This window comes from Argentina anserina, chromosome 2, assembly GCF_933775445.1.
Source record: "Argentina anserina chromosome 2, drPotAnse1.1, whole genome shotgun sequence".
In the NCBI taxonomy this organism is placed as follows: domain Eukaryota; kingdom Viridiplantae; phylum Streptophyta; class Magnoliopsida; order Rosales; family Rosaceae; genus Argentina; species Argentina anserina.
In genome coordinates this window covers 5,070,363-5,085,725 of record NC_065873.1, presented here as the reverse complement: position 1 = coordinate 5,085,725, position 15,363 = coordinate 5,070,363, and the positions used below count along the sequence as shown (strand labels likewise).

General features: G+C 35.5%; 2 protein-coding genes across 5 annotated transcripts; both read left to right on the top strand.

Annotated features, from left to right (window-relative positions):
* Window positions 1-461: 461 nt before the first annotated feature.
* Window positions 462-4,504, top strand: LOC126785131 (probable E3 ubiquitin-protein ligase ARI2). 4 transcript variants are annotated; one of them, XM_050510740.1, is made up of 7 exons: window positions 462-859; window positions 1,119-1,151; window positions 1,255-1,528; window positions 1,993-2,473; window positions 2,649-3,197; window positions 3,331-3,476; window positions 4,127-4,265. In XM_050510740.1, exons 1-7 carry the CDS (start codon window positions 719-721, stop codon window positions 4,201-4,203), a joined length of 1,701 nt encoding a protein of 566 aa, XP_050366697.1. In that variant the 5' UTR covers window positions 462-718; the 3' UTR covers window positions 4,204-4,265. The 4 variants fall into 4 exon arrangements, with proteins under 4 accessions (XP_050366697.1, XP_050366699.1, XP_050366700.1 ...); XM_050510742.1 differs by having other exon boundaries at window positions 464-859; window positions 4,248-4,504; XM_050510743.1 differs by having other exon boundaries at window positions 464-859; window positions 4,135-4,278.
* Window positions 4,505-7,717: 3,213 nt separating this feature from the next.
* LOC126785152 (DNA-directed RNA polymerases II, IV and V subunit 11) lies at window positions 7,718-9,903 on the top strand. The gene is made up of 6 exons (XM_050510763.1): window positions 7,718-7,761; window positions 8,544-8,662; window positions 8,738-8,827; window positions 8,929-9,007; window positions 9,122-9,217; window positions 9,663-9,903. The coding sequence occupies exons 2-6, from the start codon at window positions 8,610-8,612 to the stop codon at window positions 9,699-9,701; spliced, it is 357 nt and encodes a 118-aa protein (XP_050366720.1). The 5' UTR covers window positions 7,718-7,761; window positions 8,544-8,609; the 3' UTR covers window positions 9,702-9,903.
* The last annotated feature ends 5,460 nt before the right edge of the window (window positions 9,904-15,363 follow it).

Here is a 15,363-nt window from a genome sequence, read left to right as displayed (position 1 = left end):
CGGTTTATTCTTAATTTCCGTCCATTTTTAGGATTAAAATCCTAACTCCATCGTGGTTCCTCTACTTGAGAAATCGAGCAATTTAGTCACTAATTATGTAATTATGTACTAATCGAACACTGATCCAAAAGACAACAGTTTCTCCCATCAAAACGAACAAAAACCAAGATTTCCTCTTCTCTCACGGAATAAAGTTGGATACAAATTCGGAAGTACAAACTGGTCAATCAATACGTTAACGAATAATAACCAAAATTGGACCCGATCAGAGCAGTAATTTATTTATTTTTCCTCATCAAAATATAAATGTAATTCATACACACCACTATATATAGATCACAATTGGGTTGTTTATTTGCGACACAAACTCTGCGTGTTGAGGAGGGAGAGAGTTACTAGTGGTGGCATAAAGCAAGTCCTCTCGTATCACCATTCTCTATCACAACACACCACTCATTCCTCTCTTCCTTCTCACTTCAATCTCCTCCTTCTTCCCAACTCCAACTAGATCTCCCTCACTTCCCCCCACATCATCTAAACGCCGTCGTTTTCACCTCCCCAACACACCTCCAAAAAAGCCCTAGTCTTTCTCCACCATTCCCAATCCCCAATTGGGCTCTCCATGCATGCACTCAACCCCTAATTCAATTGCATCAAACCCTAAAGCTTTGATCTTTGGTTAAAGTTTTGATTTTTTTTTTGGGGGTGATTGGATTCAATGGAAGATGATTACATGGGCAGCGATGAGGAGTTGTATACCTCCGATCAGGAAGAAGACGATTACTCTATCGAAGGAGATGGCCTTGAAAACGATGGCTCTGATATTCCTTGGATTCCTCCAAAGGGCCCCTCTACTAAGGTTGTTGATTTTATATACCTTGCAATTTTGAATATGAGTTTATATATGATTTGATCACTGAAAAATCTAAACTTTATTTGAATTTCGTGTTTATTGTGTGTTTAGTATACGACCCTGTTTTCGTTTAAGGGTTGTCAGGGTTGATCATCGTCGTAAATTGTTTTTGATTATGAATTTCAATGTGTGATGATGATCATAGTGTTTGGATGTGTGATACTTAAATTGGGATTTGACATTGTTGTTGGCTGTAACCCTGCAGGTGATTACCAAGGAATCACTTTTGGCTGCACAGGTATGGAAATGAATAGTCTTTAGTACTGTTGCTAAATTCGTGATTGATTTGTCGCCGGACTTTGGATTTATGTTTGAGTTGGGTTGTGTTGTGTTGTATGCAGAAGGAGGACTTGCGTAGAGTGATGGACTTACTATATCTGAGGGAGCACAATGCCCGAACTTTACTTATTCATCACCGGTGGGATGTTGAAAAGCTTTTTGCAGTGCTTGTGGAGAGGGGGAGGGCTTTCTTGTTTGCAGAAGCAGGTGTATCGGTAGTTGAACATGAAGACTTTGAACCACCTTCTTCGACAACTATGTGTGCTATATGTATAGAGGATGTACCTAGTAATGAGGCAACTAAAATGGACTGTGGGCATTGCTTTTGCAACGGCTGTAAGTATCTACCCATTGATTGCGCTATCTTATCTTATTATTCCATGTTTTTCTTGTGGAGTCATCCGCTGTACTGATTGTGACACAACGTGACAATGATATATGTTGGATGATCTTTTATCAGTTTGAGGCTGTGTTGAATTCATAACACATTGTCCTGATATCTGGAATTCGAAACTCATTTTTAATGTTAAATCAAAATTTTGTCATTGAGGTCACTAATTTTAATGTAGTTTGGAATTTGGCTCTTTTGCATGGGAATTGTCTGTATGCTGACTATATATTTACATTGTGATTGTTTGTGTTTCCATGCTTGTGTGTATTAGCAAGCTTTTTCCATCGACTATCGTGTTTTCGACTTATCACGTGTGTTTTGGATTGTTGTAAAAGCAACGTCCACAGTTTGTATTTTGTTGTCTATATATTTACACTGTGGACTGTTTTGGATTCTCTATCTAATGTAGGTTGGACAGAGCATTTTGTTGTGAAGATAAATGATGGTCAAAGTAAGCGCATTCGATGCATGGCACACAAATGTAATGCCATTTGTGATGAAGCCGTTGTTAGAAATCTAGTTAGCAAGAGCCATCCAGATCTTGCGGAGAAATTTGATCGGTTTCTTCTAGAGTCATACATTGAGGATAATAAAAGGGTTAAGTGGTGCCCAAGTATTCCTCATTGTGGAAATGCAATACGAGTGGAGGATGATGAATCTTGTGAGATTGAATGTTCCTGCGGTCTTCAGTTTTGTTTCCGTTGTTCATTACAAGCCCACTCTCCTTGTTCATGTTTGATGTGGGAGCTTTGGGCCAAGAAATGCCGAGATGAATCAGAGACAGTTAATTGGATCACAGTCCATACTAAACCTTGTCCCAAGTGTCACAAACCTGTAGAGAAAAATGGTGGCTGCAACCTTGTGAGTTGTATCTGTGGGCAAGCATTCTGGTGAGTATTATGTTTATTTTAGTTTTCCATCCTGCCCCCTACTAATTGTTGTGTGTATCTCTGTTTTCTGTAATTTTAAACCTCTTATGCATATTCTCACCGTACTGGGTACTATTAAATGAAAAATATAGGCGTAGTTTCTCTCTGGGATTTAATTTCTTTTCTCTGGATGCAGTTGGCTTTGTGGTGGAGCTACTGGCCGATCCCATACATGGTCAAGTATTGAAGGTCATAGCTGTGGGCGATACAAAGAAGACAAAGAAAACAACGCTGAGCGGGCAAAGCGAGATCTCTATCGGTATATGCACTATCACAACCGTTATAAAGCTCATACTGATTCTATCAAGCTTGAAAGTAAGTTGAAGGAGACTATACTAAAGAAGGTATCAATTTCGGAATCTAAGGAATCGAAGAACAGAGATTTCAGCTGGGTAACGAATGGACTCTCTAGACTTTTCAGGTCTAGGCGGGTTCTTTCATATTCATATCCATTTGCATTTTATATGTTTGGTGATGAGCTATTTAAGGATCAGATGTCAAATGCGGAAAGGGAAATAAAACAAAATTTGTTTGAGGACCAGCAGCAACAGCTTGAGGCAAATGTGGAGAAACTATCCAAGTTTTTAGAGGAGCCATTTAATGAGTATGAAGAGGAAAAAGTGAAGGACGTAAGGATGCACGTGATCAATTTCTCAGTAATCACAGATAGACTCTGTCAGAAAATGTGAGTATGACTGCCAAATATAATGTTGATGTTTATGTAAAAGTATGTAGATATATAATTGTATGACATTCATTTATGACAGTATACGATTTACATGTGGGGTTCTACTAAACCTTCTTTAAACCAATTGCAGGTATGATTGTATTGAGAATGATTTATTGGGTTCTGTGGAACTCGGTATCCACCACAATATAGCTCCTTACAAGTCAAAGGGCATTGAGAAGGCATCAGAACTTTCAGCTTCTGATAAAGATCTACCATTTCATCGTGGAACAAATGGTAAGTTGATTCCGTGAAACTTTGTGCCTTCCTTAATTATCTCTTTGCTCGGAAACCAAAATTAAACAGATTAGAAGGGTGTCTAGTAGTTGTCAATTATATAGTCAGCTAGTGACACAAAAATAAGACCATGTAATCATTATCAAGCAGTTTGGTGAATCTGTTTTTTAAATGTTCTCCGCATGTATGTATGGTTTCTTTGATCGTTCAAAGAATTTATGATACAAAGTATAATTCCGTGATGTTATGTTATCAGCCACTAATAGCTCGGAAGCGCAGGTGTAACCTAATGTTATGTGTCTACCCTTGTTTTGCATAAGCTTAGGCTCTTAGCTGCTTAGATCTCTCTTGGTGATGGTTAGCGGCTTGAGAATGTTTCACAAAACTATATATCATGCATGAATTTCTCTACCTGATAAATAATTACAATCTAATACTATAACTGATGAGAAGAACTACATGTAAACAACCCTGACTCAAAAGGGGCTACTCATTTAACACGTATGAACGCTCTACTATAGATGCATAAGTCGTCTAATTTTTCTCTTTCTAACTTGTACCCATAATAATTCCTTGGTGGTCATTTATTCTGTCAATATTGTTGTAGTTACAATTCTTTGGGGTATAACTTACTAATAAAAATTTCTTAGGCGTGCAGACCAGTAATGTTCAATTTCTGCCAAGTTCAGATGAAAAAGAATTTCTTACTGCATTTGATCATGCATAGAACATGATGCAATGTAGAAGATAACTGAAGCTAACATGTGTAAGGTTTGCTGTCTCACTCCTGATGTAGGAGGATCACTTGAACCAGAACATCCTTCAGGTTCTGGAAGTTCATATGAGAGTGGCTGCTCATCTCGGAAGCGTCCTAGGAAGGAGGGTCCTGGAGGTTTTGATCTGAATTTGCCAGGAGAGGTCATTGACAGAAACTGATTCTGATTTGTGCAAGTTGCAAAGCTTCATGAGAAAAAAGTGTACAGTCTCTAACGTAAGACCCTCTTTATAAATAACAGTGTATTTCCGGATCGAACATCCCAGTGCGTTTATGTTTTTCCCCAATCATTACCTTTTTGGTTCACCTCGTATATATAATTTTTTGGGGCTATCGGTGGCGCTTGTTTTGTAAATTTTCCAATTCAAAAACAATAATGGTATTTTGGGGAGATAGATTTAAATTTTGGAGCCGGTTAATGATAAAACTCTTGTAACTTTTAATCTCTTGTAACTTTTAATCTTATTTTAGCTTAACTAATGGTTACTATGGTGCTTTTGCTCTTATGCTCTAAGCTTTCTTGACAATGTCCTTGGACTTATTGTACATTTTGAAATTGAATAGAAGAAGTTGCACATGTCTGTCATTGGCAGCATTGTAGCAATGACATGTAATTGCTCCTTCTCTGGTAGTGGTGGCTTCCATGTGCGAAACGCTTCCGTTGGTTGCATGGATGGTGTAAAATGGGGGTTCATAATGCCATATTTATTTTAGATGGCTTGCTATATCCCTGTTATTGGGTATAGTCAGCACTCATCTTATTCATTTGTAAATGGTTTGTTAATACTTTCATGAACAATGAGAAAAGGGATCTGCATGAGAGAAAGAACGGAAGTTTTGGAATGATTGGTATGTTTATCCCTTACATGGGATGTGCTTTATTAAGATCAAATCAAAGTTTAGCTAGTGGATATGTAATGAAGCTCCATATATACTTGAGTGCATACTTACAAGTTACAATGCTTCGTGAAGCAGCAAAGATTAGTCTGAGGTTTCTTTAGTTTCTGTTCCTCAACTGTTGCGTTTCTGGCACAATGTCAGAAAGCAAATTCTTTCTTTGAAGAAAAGTAATCAAGTTGTAAAGTTATTATAGAGCTGGAAGTGGATGTTTGAGGATTAGCTTATACTCCATGGACGAGTGTAGTCCGTATTAGCTTACTATGTTTTGTTCCTTTTATGTCATTGAAAAGGATCAGCACATAGGAGACTGCCATAACCAATACAGCCTCCCGGATAATGATACTCTGATCACTAATATGGTAGTTTCACGTGTACCGACATCCTCTGACTTCAAGAAAATTATCCGGAATAAAAACTGGTCGGATCTGTGCCGTGCAGCCTAGGTTTCCGAGCAGTTGATAGTGCGACACAGATGTGGCGTTGTTGCTGGTGGGTTGTCAAGTAAATAAATCAATAAAATGTTTAGCTAATGAAAGCTTGAATGTCAATCGAAATGATTAATTGGTACGATGATTGCAGTTTCATCGGATATAATGAGTTCATTTCAATGTTTTAAAACGTGAATGCTTACCTTCTTAAGGTGTTTTTACGAGAGTCTTGAGTTTTAACGCTTGAGGTGTAAAAGATATAAGCTTTACAACATAAAAATGATAAACACACTTATTTAAATGTATCTTATTCTTATACATACCACTTGAAAAATAACTTGAAAAACATAATAATTATCATGCATATATATAATAAGTCAAGTAGTAAAAGTCTAAAACCATACAATTCAACAAATCTACCAACATAGCTTGAAATCAAAGTTTTAAAGTCTCCAAATTGAACAACCAAATATTAAGAACAATTGTTAAAATATACTTCATGCTTCAAAACCATCATCTCATCAATTAGAAGATCACCATCCAAACTATCATCTTCACCACCATCAACCCCATCAACACCATCACCCGCCATCACTAATACAAACACGGTGTTCAAAAAAAGGGTTTGTATCATCATATGGATTCTCTCTAATGTCACCATTACCTATAATGTCGGCAAGACTCATAGATTTTCTTGAAATATTTTTTCTACCTATATAAAAATGTAACAGACAATCAATAATAAATTTAATAAATTATTTTCTAATAAAATAAAATAAAACATAGGCTTTTATTTACAAATTACTTGAACTTGTCACTTGAGTAGATTTCCTTTTGCAATTTCCTTTTGAGAAGTGGGCTAATCACGTCATCGATAGAGCATCTTCATAGAGGTTAACTTTTGGCTTTAGCTTCTGGAATGCATACCATTTAATAGATGACTATATCAAGTAAGAGATTTCAACAAAAACATTATGGTTAAAGTTTCTGCTTTGTTCATCTGATGATCTTAGCTTACCTTTCTATCAATAAGATTCGGGATTCCACTTTATCACAATTATACAAAGATACATGAGTGTCAGCATCAGAGAGTCTCAATATGAAGATATAATAAATAGAAGTTACAAAACATTGAATAAATGAAACCCAACCCTCAGTTGAAGTGATTGAATGAACTCAATGAAGTCACTAACCAAATTAAAGCAATTTGTATCATACCTTCAAAGCCCAACCAACCGAAACTCCTGAAAAGAAGAATCACGATTTAATCTTTTGCGTCTTTGCGATGCAGCTCTTGAAGAGGAAGAAGAAAAGGTTTGGCTGAGAGCTTGAGACATTTCTTCTGTTTGTATTGAGGGTCGAAACTCTTGAAGAGAAGAATCACCAATCACAATCTAATCGTTTTCATCTTTGCAATACGACGCTTGAAGAGGAGGAAGAATTGGTTTGGCCGAGAGCTTGAGAATTTTCTCCTCTTTATTTTTGTTAACGCTCAACTGAAAACGACATTATTTTTTGTCTATCGGGTTTTTAAAAAAAAACTTTGAAGTGCGCCTTGTATGCTCGTTTTTTATGCCTTTTGTGTCTCTATGTGCTTTTTTGCACCTGTGCGCCTTTCTGAAAAAGGCGATTTGTTTTCGACTAAGTCTTGAGGCGAGTTTTCTAAAATATTGGTTTATTTTCTCAAACCTAAAGTGAATTTTGAAATCATGAAATTTGAAATGTGTCGATCACGAACTCAACAAGAAAGTCCGCTGGTTTCTTCGTCCTCCTTTAACGTGAGTGTGAGTCTAGCACTCACCCTATTCAATTTTATCTCACTATTATGTATAATGTAACAAATCTCTTGTTGTCACATATAAGCATGCATTCACATATTTGTATGCAATTGCTTGAATTGCGAATGCAAGATAACCAATGATGATGTCTTTAGTTCTTGAACTAGTTTCATCACATCATCAGTTCAATCCTTCTCTATCCGATTCAAGTTTATCAACACACACTAATTACCGCATTGCTTGCACGTTTAAGTTGCTAGCAGAGTAGCAGTAGTACCGACCCGAATAGAGTGAGTCGGACCTTTAACCCGGCCCAAATTTGTTTTCTTCGCACTTTTATAATTCACATTCTCACTCATTGGAACCTCATTCCAATCTCCTCTCTCTTCTCCGGCGACGTCACTGTAAGTCTCTAAGTATCTCTCTCTCTCTCTCTCTCAAATCGTTGTGGGCGTCTCCGGAAGCCTTATTTCTTCATATTCGCCGGCGTAATATCTGCATTTGTTTCTGGGTTTTCGGTTATGATTGGAATAAAGTTTGAAACTTTATAGGTTTGCTTGAGCTCTCTGGTTTTGGGTTTACGGGTTTAATTCCTCAAGAACTAGATTGACCCCAATAGGGCTTCTGCATTTGGTGGCTGTGAAATTGGGATTAGGGTTTAGGAAGGTATTATACTTTCTAAAATGGTGGACTAGTGGAACTATATTGTGCTTATAACTACATATTATGCACTTGTTATTGGGTTTCTACCTGTTGCTTTATTTGGCATTTGAGGTTAGTTTTGGTTTATTTGTAAAGGCTGTCATTCTAAGCAGAGTTGCAATTTCACCTCATTCAGTTCAAAATTTCTTGGTCTGTATCAAAATTTTAGCTGTCAAGCTTTGGATTATGTAGGTTCAGTTAAAGCAAATTATGCAAGGAGTTTGGCTTTTAAAGCTGCTTGTTATCTGAGTTATATCTTTGGGTTTTGATGGGTTTCCGGAAATGTATAGACCTTGCCCTTATGTGCATAATATTATTTAACCAATACAATTAGCTAAGTATTTTGTCGTCTTCATTTTATTTTATAGGACACTTTTATATCTTGTTGGGTTCCTCTAATGTAGTCTGTCAGAAACTGGTGAGTCTGTTTTCTGGCTGTAGTAATTTATACATGTATGAAGATAGTTGTACTTTATTGAAATAGGTACATCCTGCAAGAGAGAAGGAAAGCTGAAGTTCCTGTCCCAAACCAGAGAAAGCAACCACCACTATGAATGCCCCAGACCGATATGAGCGATTTGTTGTTCCTGAAGGGACAAAAAAGTAAGCTTTGTATTTTGGAGAGAGTTCCAGCCCCTCTGTAGTGTAAAAACCTCACCAAATTTTTTTCGTTTTCAGGGTGTCGTACGAAAGGGATACAAAGATCATAAATGCAGCATCATTTACGATTGAGAGAGAGGATCATACTATTGGCAACATCCTTCGCATGTATGCATTTGTTTTTCACTCCAATTTCTATACTTTAGCTACCTTTATATTTTTTAGATTATAGTACCCTAATTGATGCTTCCAAATATTGTGATAACCAGGCAGCTGCACCGTGATGAGAATGTTTTATTTGCTGGCTACAAGCTTCCTCACCCACTTCAGTACAAGATCATTGTCAGGGTTAGTCATTCAATTTTGATATTCTACATTACTATTTTTTTATATCTTTAAGTGTTCTTAACCTTAAGTAATGTTATAGTTTTTACCTTGACCACTGTATTTGTACTGTTGTAGATTCACACAACGAGCCAGTCATCACCAATGCAGGCGTATAACCAGGCTATTAATGATCTTGACAAGGAACTTGACCATTTGAAGAGTAATTTTGAGGTATTATTATTTGATGTTCCTTCTTCAAATTGGTGTCTCGCTTCAACTAGATTAAGGTGTTTCAGAATATATTCGCATTGCATTTGATAATTTGATAACCTCGATAGCATATCTGAGACTTTTTATATATCATGCTATGACCCCTCTTCTTGAAAACTAAATTATATCATACTATGAAATGAACTTACCATTTTATTGTCATATCATAAGCATCATTGGACGATTATGGTTGATATCAAACATCTGTTAATACGAAATCATGTACATGCTGTTATATATAATCTATTTAAGCCCTATATTATCTATACTCTAGTATGAAATGAGACATAAGTCCAGAGATTATTATTCTTCAGAAAGATCTGAAAGTTCTCAAGCTTCATTGGAAATTATGTGTTCTGATCTGTAGTATGTGAATATATTGAAACTTTGAATATCCTGCATGCAGGATGAGGTAGCAAGGCAAGCAATGCAAGTGGATTACTAGAATGGACTCGAGCAACTATGTGGAGGCATGTTTTAACAATTTATCGTGTAATGGATTGTTGCCCTGCTTAACCATGTAACTATTGTACTTCTGTTAGTTCTGTACTTCATGACTGCCTCTTGTATTTGGATGGGATAGTGATGGAATGAGAACTGGAGAAATGGTACATTCCGTTTCACCAGAGTTCTCTTTTTTTAATGGAGAGGTCACAGCTTAGCATTACCTAATTTAGGCCTGGGTTTTGAGAATCAAAGAACCGAGTAACTGGCTGGAACCATATTGAACAGAAGGGTCAGTCTGGTTCTTGAGAGAAAAAATTCCGTAGAGAATCTGGAGCATGTCAGTTAAGTTTGGTTTCAGTTCTGAACTTATATGGTGCTACTTAATGAAAACGCCAAAATGGATATGCTGAAATGTGTCCGTGCCATTGTGGTAGTTAAAATCCAGACTCTAACCATGATTCAGGTATTCTTTGATTCAATTACCCACACTGGCACACTGCTGTCTCAGCTCTCTATCTTGCTACGTGATGACTGCAGAATGAAGAACTCTCTGGTTAATAGACAGACGTGTTGTTTATCGTGCTTCTAGAGTTGTATGGTTCAATAGTGTTTATGAACTAATGACTAACAGGTTAGGGGGTGTGTAGTTGTTGAACTAATATTGGCACCAAGTTAGTGGGTTAATAACTTGGTATCATGTCCCTTAATAACAGGCAGGAGTAGAAGAAGAAGAGCCATAACCAAAAGTGGAATGCCTTTGCTCTTATCATTAGCTTGACCAACCTGCTATGGTCGTTTTGGAGACTTAACCTCCCATGTGTTTCTTCTAGGTTCTAATGCCAACAACAACCCTCTATCGTTGCGTATGTGCTTGTGCTTGTGCTTGTGCTTGTGCTTTGTTTCTCACCACATGTATTCTGCTGAACTCTTTGTTAAATAGCACTATGTGTAGCAGTTAAAATACAGTTTGCTTGCACAAATATGTAATCAAGACTTCAATTCAAGACGTGATCGAGTTTAGAGAAAATTGCTTATTTATACATTAAGGACCTCGTACATCTTCTCGTGAAACGGCAAGCTGCATTATTCCTTTTTTATTTTTATTTTTTGACAAACGTCAAGCTGCATTATTCTTAGAAATGATATGGTTTTCTTCATCAAGATTCTCTACAATCGTTTGAAACTTTTGAATCATCGTTTGTTTTTGTTTTTTTTTTTTTTTGCCTTTTGTGTCCGAATTATAATCGCTTCTTAATTATTGATGAGACTTTTCGGCCGATTTTCGAAGAATATTCATGTTTCTAGAGTGCATCTTATAAGATTTCTCTTTTTTCAGTAGCATAGGTCAAACATTTGTGCACACAAAATAGAGCAAGTCATTGTGCATTGAATTTGCCTTCGAATATATGGATTTTCTCCAAGTCTTGATATAAATTATAAAGAACCTAGCCCTTTATATAGTTTTCTGTATCTTTGTCTCTGTTGTTGTTTGACCTTCTAAATATAAATATTGGGAAATGATGTGTGATTACTATAAATAAATTTACAATTATAGATGGAGACAAATGCATTATTCTGAGGCTTACCTTTTCAATGCAGGTATCTCTTGCACTAAGTTTAACGACTTCGATTTTTGTAAAAGTGTTGTTATCTTCCAATTAAACAATGTAATACACACCAAGACCCCAAGCTTATAATTTAAAGAGAAATGTAAGCATGTCTGTCAGCTTCATTGGAAATGGTTCTTCACTTGCTCGAGGTTGAAACATGTTTGTGTTTTCACTTAACATATTGCGTTCTCATTGATATGTAAAATCCATGCATCGTTGTGGCTTCTAATTTGTTTGGTTGTTAGAAAAGATACTAAACTATTAGTTAGGCCATACCATGTTAGAAACTTCTTCAAATGTATTAAACTACAAGAATCATGAACATCAACAAGGCTGTTTCAAGGAATAAGTACATTACAAAGAAAAGTCTTGTGATCACAATCTACACTATAAAGTTAACCAGGAACTCAAATCACATGCAGAAAGTTGCAGATGCACACAATGCTAGTGAGTTCTCATACAAGTTGAGAAGGGTTTACTATAACTGATAATACAATTCGTATGTGCATGTGAACTGTTGTTCAAAGTTCTAACATTCTCAAAGATAGAGATGTCGATTACATAGAGAAGACGTTTAATTTATTCAACTTGCTTATTAATCAGCTCATCTGTTATGGTCCAAAGTCCAAACTAGCAGTCATTGTTGAAACTTTAAACTCGTATATCTTTTAGAGCCGGCCATCTACTAAATAATGGAGTACAAAATGGTTAGAATGGTCGATAACATGCATTAGATGTCTTAGATTTGTAGGGCTAAGCATTTAGACGAGAGTAGTTCAACTTCAGACTGAAGATGGAACTAAACAACCAAGAAAATTGGAAGGAAATTGATAACAGTGGGGACAAACTTGGAGTGGATGCAATTGCCCTTACTTTGGAGGGAGACTCACTAAATTATTGTCGAACCAGATATACAGCTATTGTATTTAAGATTATGAGTTCTGAATATGAAAATGGAGTCTGCAGCTGATGGGTTCCCTAAACAAGGTGAAGCAAACTGGTATTCAAATGCGTATCTGCTACTACATCTGTGTGTAATGATCGTTGATGGAATGCACTCAGATGTAAGCAAGGAGAGGACTATCTAATATGTCAAGTAATTATGTGCCCTTAATACACATAAACGTAATTGATTGTTTTTTAAGAAGGTAATTTATTTGCTTAATTACATTTCATTAGTATTTCGCAGCCAGCTATTCACAATTCAATGCACCCTTCCCTCCAAATTTTCAGCACATAATGAATGGAGTACTAACATTGATGAGGTCAATTCTTTCCTTATTGTACCAATGATAAAATAACCATTATCGATTGAAAGAATAGTCATGCTTAAATCATAGCACAATCATGAAATTTTTTTCAGTGCTATTGGAAAACCACGTGGCAATGTCCAGTGGTACTCTTCACATGTTATATTTTGAAACATGAATTTATTACACCAAAATTATAATTTTACATATTTTTATTATTTGTGAAATGACTTTAATGGGTATTGATAATTTTGAACTAGAATTTTGGGTTTAGATTTTAAAGTTTAGGGTATAGGGTTTTAGGGTTTAGGGTTTAGGGTTTTAGAGTTCATGGTATTCGAGTGTATGATGTAGGGTTTTAGAAAGATACTCAAAATAGTCTTTGATAAAATAGCTTAAATATAATTTTTTAGTTAAATCTTAAGGGGGTGTATTGTATATAGATTTATATTGATTTATTTAAATTGACAGACTTTTTAGAAACTTCACGGACTCTTTAAAAAGTATACAAACTTTCATAGAATTATCAAAATCACTGATTTCAACCACAGACTTTAGGCTGATATCTACAGACTTTTATTGATTCGTGAAATCTAGATAATTGATATTGATCGACTTTTATAGATTTTTCAGTATTCATAAAAAAATTGAAACTATTTTTTTGTTAGTTATGAAAATAACGCATAGTAACTGAATAATATGCATACCATGTCTCTAAACTATAAGTCCACGGTTCCATGATAATTTGCTTCATTCCCGGGTGCGTTGAAAGTATCTAGATTGTCCCTATGTGTTCTCTGACGCCTTGTGGGTGCTATTGGACGGAGATTAATGCATCCTAGATAATTTTATACAGAATAATTTTTTTCTAAGCAAATTTATTGGTTGTGTCTATTATAAAAATACAAAGTCATTAGAGAATCTCAATTATTTAAGAAAATTTAAAAGAAACCCTTTAAAATTAATCTATCGACAAATAGGTACTAAAGAAATGGAAGTAAATAAATTGTTCAGAAAGTTTCAAGCTAAAAAAGTCGGTGTTCATGACATATTGATATGATTATTATTTTTCTTCTTACGTACTTCTTTTATTGTCATTATTTTTATTGTTAGCATTGAACATGTGTTTACATATGATAATTGGGTTTTTTAATAAGTGTAAAGATACAACGTAATAACATAAAATAAAGAAGAAGAAAAAACAATCATGGGATCATAAGAATAAACATGTGCATAAACATGTTAGGTTGTAGGAAAAAGAATCGGTAAAGAAAAAAAAGTAAAATGGTGGAGAATGAACGTCTTTAAATACAATATTGATAAAGTCCATGAGAAAGTCCATGAAAATCTTTAGTCTAGAGACTAAATAATTTTTGGATTGTGGTGTTTATAATTAACACTACAAAGTTCATGAGATTCCATGAGTTTATAATTCCATAAGTATGAATGATATTTTGAATACCTACAGAATTTTATTCATTTTTAAAAGCCAGGATTTAATAACCCTAGACTTTCATGGATTCCATAATGACTTAAAAAAATTCTAATTGAATACACATAGACTTGTATTGATAATTAAAAGTCTATATTGAATACAAATAGACTTTTGAATTCCTTAAATTTCTTTAAAACTCGCACTAATTTCATGTACAATACACCCTTTTTAAGTGTCAAATGGTAATTAGAAGGGAGTACCGAAAAATTTCTCATCAATCACGGTGGATGGCTGGGATTTAGCACCTGATTAGAAATATTATCATCTTGGTTAGTCGTAAAATCTCTCTTTTACCGTATATTTACGTACGTATTATATTAACCAGTCTCTGTGAAGAGTTGGTCCGGAGCATATTGTTTATTTCTTCCAAGGTCGTCAAAGAAAGTTACAAACCCTACTAAACCGCCGGCCATTTTCTTCCTCCTTGAATTTAGATCCAGTTTAATCTTTTTCAGTGGATTCATTCACCGCCAACTTGAAATTCAGGATAAGGGGATCCAAGGTAAACTCATATTTTTATGTCCAATTGTTTATAGCTTGAGCCAGTGTCACTTGGTAGTGCCCAGGAACCTTATTGCATGTGTCACTTGTTTTTTATTTGCTCTTTGAGTTGTTCATTCTACAGTTAATTTTGTATTTGCAAGTACATTCGTTTCAATGCCTCTCAACAACAGAATCTCCACTTTGATTTGTATGAATTATCTATTTTTATGTCTTTCGTTATGTATTTTGTTCTAAATGTTAGAAATTTAACCTGCAAAGCATATATGATATTTGTCGTAAATATATATCAAGTGTTTGATGAAATGTCTAAACAAGTTTGAAAATTATTTCTTCTGGTTTTATTTTTCCCTTCTAATAGATAGAGTCATCATGTAAATATCGGCATATGATGTGGAGAGTGTATTCCATGCTCTGCTAGAGATAGGGCACTATCAGTCACTAACAGCTTGTGGATTGCACGCGCCGTTTGCATAACCACGGACAAACAACCCCGTGCAGTTTCTTCCCTGCCGTGTCCTTCTCTTTCTTTGTGAACTTTCTAGCTTCTCTTGAATCTCTTTGCAAACTAATTTATTGTTTCATAACATCAAGGAGAAAACCCAATCTCATATTCAAACCATAGATCAAAGAAACCAAATTTGAGTTTCTATTCAGAGAACTATTGATTCCATGAAATCCCAATACGCGTCAGTATAGGAGATCAAAGAGGCAAACTTCCTTCCTCCAGAATGAGAAGGCAAACAAACCACCTATTGACAATTGAAACACAACGAGAAAGCCGTGTTGTGTGGCTCTCATTCA